This window comes from Lepisosteus oculatus, chromosome 18 (assembly GCF_040954835.1).
Source record: "Lepisosteus oculatus isolate fLepOcu1 chromosome 18, fLepOcu1.hap2, whole genome shotgun sequence".
NCBI lineage: Eukaryota > Metazoa > Chordata > Actinopteri > Semionotiformes > Lepisosteidae > Lepisosteus > Lepisosteus oculatus.
Window position 1 is genome coordinate 19,333,159 of NC_090713.1, and position 9,833 is coordinate 19,342,991.

General features: G+C 47.8%; 1 protein-coding gene across 1 annotated transcript in view; it reads left to right on the forward strand.

The window, feature by feature from the left end:
• LOC102684379 (NACHT, LRR and PYD domains-containing protein 3-like) overlaps window positions 1-3,194 on the forward strand; it is a 154,754-nt gene extending 151,560 nt beyond the window's left edge. The window contains exon 13 of the mRNA XM_069180191.1: window positions 2,379-3,194. Within this exon, the coding sequence (XP_069036292.1) occupies window positions 2,379-3,194 (816 nt within the window). The remainder of the gene's footprint in view (window positions 1-2,378) is intronic.
• Window positions 3,195-9,833: the final 6,639 nt, after the last annotated feature.

Here is a 9,833-nt window from a genome sequence, read left to right on the forward strand (position 1 = left end):
TCTAAATATTTTCATTTAACCGACACATACAAGACAACATGTTTTAGATTATTTTAAGTATTGCAAAAAAGAAACCTGCCAACCAACTAAAACACACTCATATTTATTTTCATTTCATTTCTTGTTCACTTGCAGCGACTAGTGAGCAGGGAGGGCAGGGTTAATGGCACAATTTGCCCAAAATCTTGCTCTTGCCCTTGGTGAGACCAGCTGATTCTCATCTGCCTTCGACAACATGGCAACCAGGCAGTACTTCCACAGAGTTCATGATTGTGTACTTAATTTGAAATTAGAAATTTTGAGATACTATCAGTTTATTTTGTATCGGATATTTAAAACCCAGTCTAAGAATTTGGGACTGCAGTTCCCCTTTTAGATGGTGTGGATCAATAATGCAGGTGGGATCATGATTTTGATTGGGAGCAAGTGGGATTTAGTTCCACACAGGGCTACACACTCAGACACATCTTTCTAAAGTCCTCCTCATCTCAGTGTGTCTCACCTTGCCCAGTAATAAAACTGTGATGAGAAATATAAGATACTTGATCTTGTAAGAAAAGCTTCCCCTCTCATTTCCTTGTCTGACATGTTTAATCCTGCTCCTCACTCTCTTGTTCATCTTTTACTTTGTCCCTTTCTTTCTCTTGTCTGTTGTCCATCTGGCTCAATCATTCTCTTCATAACGGTATCTGCCAAATATAACAACAAACAAACACAATCTGCCAGGTGTTTGTCAATTAATTTCTATCTAATGTTTTTAATTTTGTTTGATGATTCCCCAGTGTTTGCTAATCCAACTAATTTGGTATCATGAAGAGATCATTGGTATAAATTAAGAAGAGCAGTGGTCCTAGTACAGATCTCTGTTGTACTCCAATAATTACATCACTGCAGTTTGACTCTTATCTTATTTCCTTTCTCTATTTATTAAATAATTCTCAATACAAACACACATTCTCTTTGCCTGTATTTTATGAATTAATATTTTATATTGAACTTTATTAAAAATCTTCTGAAAATGTAAATACACGGTATCATATCACCAAGCTTGGTTATGTAAGACCTACATTCTCTAAATCCCTGTTGACTTTTCCATGTATGTGATCATCTAGTTTAGTTTTTATAATTTGGCCTTCCGTGTAATAAAAATCAGACTTTATTGGTCTATAATTGCTTGGTTCAGTTTTGTTATCCATCACGTGGATTGGCACTACATTTCCATTTGTCCAATCCCTGGTTTTAGTGTCTGTTGGAAGAGTTGTGACAGTGGCTTCAGAATACATGTACTCTGACATAATATAATATGATTTAAGCATTAATATAATTAGCCATAAACACTGTCATGCACAAATCCTTAAATGAATAACAATAATAATAAAACAATGACAATCTGCACGAGTTCAATTTTTAGATCCATTCATTGTGTTTTTTTGTTCTTACAGAACCGGGTGGAAATAAGCCTAACATTGAAGAAGATTCCTTAGTGGAGCAAGGTGGCAGAATTCCTTATCTTTAAAGAGACAGAACAAGCTCCTCCAGATGTTCATCAAACACCACAGTCTGCAGACCTGCTGATCAAACCCCTCTGAGCAGACTGTGTGAAGGACTGTGTTTCCATTGTGTTCTAGTATATGTGGAAGGTAGAGACAGGTCTCTCTCCTGCTCTGGGTCTGGACAGTGTGTAATTGGATGAGTATGAGTTTGTTTCTAATCTCTAGAATTAAAAAAGATTGTCTTAAATATATAATTAGTTCTGTTGGTTTGTTATGCAGATTTTGTCTTAATAAAATTGGATTTTGCATACAGTACATGTAAGTTTTTTATTTTGTGCAGTTAATTCCTAGGAAGACGGCATGGTAGCACACTGGTTAGTATTGCTGCCCAACATCACTGGGACCCTGGATTGAGTTTCAGGATGCTATCTGTGTGAGGTTTTTATATTCTCTTTGTGTTTACATGGGTTTCCTCCAGCTGCTCCGGTTTCCTCCCACAGTTGTGTCCCATCCAGATTGTACCCTGCTTTGTGCCCATGGATTTCTGTGATAGGCTCTGGCTCCCTCATACAATTTCAGTAATAAGATTCTTTCTGTATGTAGAGTGGGTGATTGTGTATGCAGTTTGTCTATATAAAGGGATCATTGCAGGGATGTGGATTTGGACTGTGTAAACTGGGTCCACTCTGGCTTAGGCTGGTAATAATAATGGGTTGAACATGTATTTTCAGTTTTTCCCATAGAAAGGTACTGCTGGTTCTTCTGTAGGTCGATGATGCACCTGAACCAGACATAGTGCAGAACAGGAATGCATGAACATTTGCAAAAGCTTAAATATAAACAGTGTGTTACAAAAGAACATGGTTCCTTGAAGACCTTCCACAGGTCCCCGAAGAGGAGAGGGCAGGGCTAGAGAGGCCTCTGTCCTTGGAGGAGCTCTCCACTGCACTCAGTGGCTTGAGCAATGGCAAGACCCCTGGCCTCGATGGCCTGCCGGCTGAATTCTATCGTGCCTTCTGGGCTGTGCTGGGACCTGACCTGCTGGATGTATATTTGGAAAGTCTGGAGCAGGGGGACCTGCCACTGAGCTGCAGGAGAGCTGTTGTCACCCTGCTGCCTAAGAAAGGGGACCTGTGTGACATTAAGAACTGGAGGCCTGTTGCCCTGCTGTGTGTGGATTATAAAATCCTGTCCAAGGCTCTGGCCAACAGGCTGAGGGTGGTGCTGGGGTCCGTGGTGCACTCCGACCAATTGTACTGCGTGCCCGGAAGGTCAATCTTTGATAACATATTTCTGATTCGAGATGTTTTGACCACCTCCAGACTATTGGGTTTAGATACTGGTCTCATTTCGTTAGACCAGGAAAAGGCCTTTGATAGGGTTGAACATCAGTATTTGTGGAGGACCATGAGGTCCTTCGGGTTCAGCCCTGTCTTTGTTGCCATGATTCAGGTGCTGTACAGTGACATCTTCAGTGTGCTGAAGGTCAACGGAGGGCTGAGTGTTCCGTTTCCAGTGCGGAGGGGAGTCAGGCAGGGCTGTGCACTCTCAGGAATGCTCTACTCCCTTGCCATTGAGCCTCTGCTACATCAGCTGAGCCGGGTCATCAGGGGCCTGTCCATCCCGGGCCTGTCCATCCCGGGACCATCCCGTGGTCGGAGGAGAACAGGATGTCAGGGCGCTACAGACAACTCTAAATGATTTCCAGCGGCTATCATCAGCCAAAGTAAACTGGGCCAAGAGTAGCGCCCTACTCCTGGGGGAGTGGAGCGAGATGGGTCCCCCAGTCTTGCCAGAGAGGCTCAGCTGGACCAGAGGGGGACTCAAATACCTGGGGGTGCACCTGGGGGACGAGGCCAGCGTGAAAAAGAACTGGGAGGGGCTCCTCGAAAAAGTGAAAGGTCGTCTGGACCGCTGGCGCTGGCTGCTCCCCCAGATCTCCTACAGAGGCTGGGTTCTGATTGTCAACACCCTGGTGGCTTCGATGTTGTGGCTTCGCCTGGTGTGCCTGGAGCCACCAGCCGGACTGGTCGAGGAGCTCCAGGCCACGCTCCTCGACTTCTTCTGGGACGGACTGCACTGGCTGCGGAGGGGCATCCTCTATCTGCCCAGAGAGGACGGAGGGCAAGGATTCATCGACATCCGGAGCCGGGTGGACGCCTTTCGCTTGCAGGCAGTGCAGAAGCTGCTGTTCGGCCCGGCCTCACTGTCCTGGAGGGAGCTGTCCTTCACCCTGCTGCGTCGAGCAGGACACCTCGGGCCCGACTGTGTGCTCTCCCTGATGGACACCAGCAGGGTTGACCTGTCTCCACTGCCGCCTTTCCAGCGCAGTCTCCTGGAGGCATGGCGGCATCTGCGCGTGCAGAGAGAAGAGGAGCGGCCCAGTCTATACTGGACACTCAGGGAACCGTTAATACACAATCCATGAATGGACATAAAACCGGGCCACTCCTTGGACTTTACCAGCAGACTGGTCCGCGCCAACATCACACAGCTCCACCACCTGCTGAACGTGGATCAGTGCTGCTGGCGCAGCGTGGAGTGGGCATGTGACGCGCTGGGACTACACTCGCGGCGGTGTGTAGACAGGTTTCTCAGTCAGCTTCGCTCTGCTCTGCCTCTTGAGGAGATGCTGCTGATCCAGGGTCTGTTTGAGGATCATCGCATTCCAACCACACAGCCTCCTTTCCCTGGTCTGCTAGTGTCTCCTGCGCTCTGTCCCGGACCGACGGGATCTCTCCTTGAGCCCCTTGCTTCAGAGGAGAGGTCTCTAGCTGGTGTTGGGGGAAAATGTCTGTACAGACTAGTCGTAACATCTAGACACCAGGCCCAGCTGTCCGCACTCTCTGACACTCCCTGGAGGGCTCGTCTGGGAGTGCCGGATGACGTCCAGCCTGCCTGGGGTAGCCTCTACAGATTTCCCCTCAACAAGAGGGCTAGTGCAATGGAGGGTCCCGCACACCATCCTGGGGGTCAACTCATTTGTGTCGGTTCTGGACCCGGCGGTGTCTGACGCCTGTCCCTTCTGCGCTCAGAGGGAGACGGTGTTCCACTGCTACAGCGCCTGCCCCCGCCTGTCACCCATGTTTGCCGTACTGATCCGGCTTTTTACCAACTTTGGCCTGGCCTTCAACTACGTTATTTTCGTGTTTGGGGTGGGTTGTACAAAAAAACGGAAAACTCAGACCCTCCTCAACAATTTTCTGCTGGGCCAGGCCAAACTCACCATCTACAAGACTCGGAAAAATAAGATCGCTGGTTCCGGGTCTGTAGTTTTTTCTGTCAATAAAGTTTGATTGAACTCTCTCTCTCTCCTCTCTCTCTTTTCCACTCTATTCTTCCTCTCTCACACTCTTCCTCTCCTCTCTCTCTTTTTCACTCTATTCTAGAAAGCCAGGACCAGCTACTGGAAAGCTGTCTGATCAGGGTGAGTCTGTGAAGTCTAAGGACTGGTCAGTTACTAAACTGAGAGATCTGTAGCAACTTCATCACAGGCTTGAAGCTCCGCAGTGATTAATGTTTGGGCACAACACACCAGGGTATAGTGCTGCACATCTGTGCCACTGACATCCTCTCTAGAGCACAGAGCTGTTGGCGTTTTGGTATTGGTCCCTCCCTGTATTGTCCAATCTGAATTTTTCTTAAGGCTTGACATCCGGCAGGTTACATCACCTCATCAGCTGTGCCTAAGGGCTGCACAGTGGTGCAGAGGTGAGCATAGCAGCCCTGCGGACCCCAGGTTCAATCCCTGACCTGGAGTGCTATCTGTGTGGAGTCTGCATGTTCTCACCTGGTCACATGGGTCTTACAGTCCAAAGCTGTGCTGGTGGGTGTGTCTGTGTGTGCCCTCTGATGGCCTGGAGTCTCCTTGCCTGACTTGTAACAGAGGTCTTAAACCCAAGCAGGAGTTGAAATATAGGTATCTAATGAACAATGTGTCAGAACTAACGCTTGCCGTCTAAAATTTCAGTAGCAGGCTGATATACAATTTTGGCTCTGCATAAAGGAGAAATGTTAAATGACGAGGATGTTGGATATGTACATGTGCAAGAGAGTAGTTCAAGACAGGGCAAACCGCCAGCGCGTGAAATTTAACTCAGTGGACATCTCAAGAATGCACAGTGAAAAACCTCCTACTGAAGCCTTCGGTGACTTTTCTTCTGCGCCATTCTTTGAGATTAAAGAGAGAATTCCCCCCGTGATGTTACCAGGTTAGATGTTTAACCAAACTGAAACAGGAAAAATACCCTTTTTTTCTGTCATTATGGTCTTAAGGCATTAAGGATCTGCGCCTGTGGCTGGAAGGGTTTGCCGGTTCAAATCCTGCAGCCGGCAGAGGAATCCTACTCCGTTGGGCCCCTGAGCAAGGCCCATCACCCCAGCTGCTCCAGGGGTGCCGTATAAATGGCTGACCCTGCGCTCTGACCCCCAGCTTCTCTCCCTGTCTGTGTGTCTCATGGAGAGCAAGCTGGGGTATGCAAAAAGACACATTCCTAATGCAAGAAATTGTGGCTGATAAAGTGATCTGATCTTGTCTTACACGAGGAAACTCCAAGGCGATGATTACAACGTTGGAGTTAAAGAGGACATTAGGCGCCCTCTCATGGCTTTGGGCAGAATTACAGGCTGCCCTGCCGCACCTCAGAACAGAAGTTACATCTTTACACAAAGGGTGGTGGGGGTGTGGAACCAGCTACACAGCCATGTTGTTGAAGCCGATACCCTGGCTTCTTTCAAGAAACAGCAGGATGAGATCCTCAGATCATGACATGGGGGTGGGGGGCAGTTCTATACACAAAGAGTAGCGGGGGCGTGGAACATGCTGTTGAAGCCAATGCTCTGGCTTCTTTCAAGAAACAGAAAATGTCCGCTATGATTTTAAGATTCTGCTGGATGATGCTCAGATGTGGGCCTAGCTAGCCTGGCGTGATTATGTTCCTGGGTGAAAAGGGAGAGTTTGGTGCCCAGCTTGTCCGTGGTTCATTGCAAACGATCACCCTGCTTACTTACAGCCTGGAGGAGGGAGGTAACTGTCAGGTCTCACCACTGGAGGTGTATATGTTCACTTTGAGCCTCTGGGCAATATGTGTATTTATAACTCTCCAGAACCTCTGCAGACTGACCATTGGGTACTATTGGCTGCAGAGTTTGTCGTGAAAGTCGTGAACTTTGCGAACATACCGTTTGTTGCAAACTCACATTCAAATTCCCACTCATTGCAACATGAAGCGGCCCTTCCTGCTCACTAGTCCCTGTGATGACTAATGTACCGAGGTGTACGAGTGAATAAGTTCAGGTTCCAGCAGAAATGTTCCAGCCTGATCCGCAGGTAGAGTTAACCAGTGAGTAGTATTTAATAATAATAATAATAATAATAATAATAATAATAATAATAGCTTACACTTATATAGCACTTTTCTGGACAGTCCACTCAAAGCGCTTTACAGGTAATGGGGACCCCCTCCACCCCCAGCAGTGTGTACCCCCACCTGGATGAGGGGCCAGTCCGCTCCCCACACACCAGCTCTCAGTGGGGAGGAGAGCAGAGTGATGGAGCCAGTTCAGAGAGGGGGGTTATTAGGAGGCCATGATGGGTAAAGGCCGGGGGGAAATTTGGCCAGGACACCGGGGTAACACCCCTACTCTTCTCAAGAAACACCCTGGGATTTTTAATGACCACAGAGAGTCAGGACCTCGGTTTTACGTCTCATCCGAAGGACGGAGCCTGTTTACAGTCTAGTGTCCCCCGTCACTATACTGGGGCATGGGGACCCACACAGACCGCAGGGTGAGTGCCCCCTGCTGGCCCCACTGACACCTCTTCCAGCAGCAGCCTCAGCTTTCCCAGGAGTCTCCCCTCCAGGTACTGGCCAGGCTCCAGGTTGATTTGCCAGTGAAACCGTCTGGGAGAGGAGAGCAGTATTTCTACTGGATTGGAAGAGCTGGATCCACAAGCCTGCTTGTTTACAGGGTCACAGGGCCGCTCCATCTCACCGGAAGTCCTTCTGCCTCATTCTGAATCCCAGGACATGGCGCTGAGCAGACCTGCAGATTTCCTCTAGTTTGTGATGTGAATTTGAGGTTTTACACGTCACTGTGACCAATTGACTTTCATTGTGGTCTGAAATGCGCCCCTCAATGCCGATCCTTTCGATCCCCGACACTATAAAAATAGCCTCGCACTGTGGATAATGGGGATCACCGACTGTTTTGTTTGGCAAGTGGTTGTTAAGGCTGGATTCGCACAACAGAGTTCCTCCAAGCCTCCTGGGTGATACCGCTTGCTGTAGCCTATTCACTGTCCCTGAGCCCTGACCAGGCTCCCACTTGGAGCGGTGGCTCTGTGGCTCAGGATCTGCGCCTGTCGCTGGGAGGTTGCCAGTTCAAATCCTGTGGCTGGCAGAGGAATCCTACTCCGCTGGGCCCCTGAGCAAGGCCCTTCACCCCAGCTGCTCCAGGGGCGCCGTATAAATGTGCTCTGACCCCCAGCTTCTCTTTCCCTGTCAGTGTGTCTCATGGAGAGCAAGCTGGGATATGTGAAAAGACACATTCCTAATGTAAGAAATTGTATATGGCTGATAAAGTGATCTTATCTTGTCTTACACAAGGAAACTCCAGGGCAGTGATTACAACATTGGAGTTATAGAGGAAATTAGGCACCCTCTCATAGCTTTGGGCAGAATTACAGGCAGCCCTGCCACACCTCAGAACAGAAGTTACATCTTTACACAAAGGGTGGTGGGGGTGGGGAACCAGCATCACAGCCATGTTGTTGAAGCCGATATCCTGGCTTCTTTCAAGAAACAGCAGGATGAGATCCTCAGATCATGACATGGGGGTGGGGGGCAGTTCTATACACAAAGAGTAGCTGGGGTGTGGAACATCCTAACCCAGCCATGCTGTTGAAGCCAATGCCCTGGCTTCTTTCAAGAAACAGAAAATGGCTCTTGATGTAATCTCAGGTGTGAAGGCCACTATCCACCCACCCATTTCCTCACTGCTTCCCCCAGTTCAGGGTGCACAGGGAAGCCGGAGCCTATCCCAGCAAGCAATGGGCACAAGGCAGGGTACACCTTGGATGGGATGCCAGTCCATCACAGGGCACACACAGTCACATCAGGGCCAAATTTTCCCCAGAATGTCCTTCCAGTATGTCTGGACCGTGGGAGGAAACCGACACGAACACGAGGAGAACACGCAGACTCCACACAGACAGCACCCCAGTTCTAGAACTGAGACCAGGACCTCAGTGCTGTCAGTATCTTATATAAATAGTTGAAGGAGGGAGCTGGGTCAGCATGACTTGGTGGCAAAGGAACAAGTAAAGATTTATTCCACGCTGAAAAGATGAGGAAAAAAACACAACGTTTCGGCTGTAGAGCCATCTTAGGGTGTACTGTTTCTTTTCTTCTGTTTTTCAGCATGGAATAAACCTTTAATTGTTCCGTTTATATAAATATACTTGTTTCCTTTACCTACAAGGATCAGAACTGAACTGTATATGATTAAGACACGGTGTCAGGTTTCACGCCACCTGCCCTGACCGCGGTTGGAGCTTTTGCCAAGTCATTGCGGGCGCAAGGGATCGTGGTGAAATTGCCCGCATCCAGCAGAAACGTAGAATGAAAACAGGTGTCCAGTAGAAGAGACGGTTACACGGTTAGGCAATAAGTACTGGCTTTTCGAAATATTGTGTTTTCTTGCTGATACCCGGCGTTTTCAGAGATTTCCCAGATTTAGCTTTGTCGCTGCATTTAAAGACGCATCGTTTTATAGTGTCCCCCTTTAAAAAACAAACTGTAAATGAACAGAGTACCAAGGGGAACCCTGTCTTTCCAGAAGCCACGCTTATTTGTATTGAAAACAAAGTTCTGCCGTTTTCTAAAAAGTCATAATTAGGCTTGTCACGAATCCTTCGACTTTTGCTGGACACAAATGACCGTAAAACATCTACCGTTAAAATCAGAAGGAATTGTTCATCTCTTTATTTTTTACTTTGTTCACGGGTTCAACCTGTAATATTTTAGCGGGTTAAAATGTGTGTTTATTACATTTAACAACATTCAATCGCAGCCGCGCCGCTTTAAGATGAAATATGTTCTTTTTTTCAGACGCGTCTCTCTCTCCCACTGTGACGAATGGAGTGGTCTGAAACCCCCTCAATTTTCTGAGTAAAATTGAAAGACGTGTCCAAGCACACCGAATAATCAACGGGCCTCCCTTTAACATGGCAAATGAACCAGCTCCAGGCGCACAGCGGTCTGAAAGTCGACTTTAACAGAAGTTAAATATTCTTTGTTATATTTTAGAGCGCAGGGTGCCTATTTTTACAGTACATCA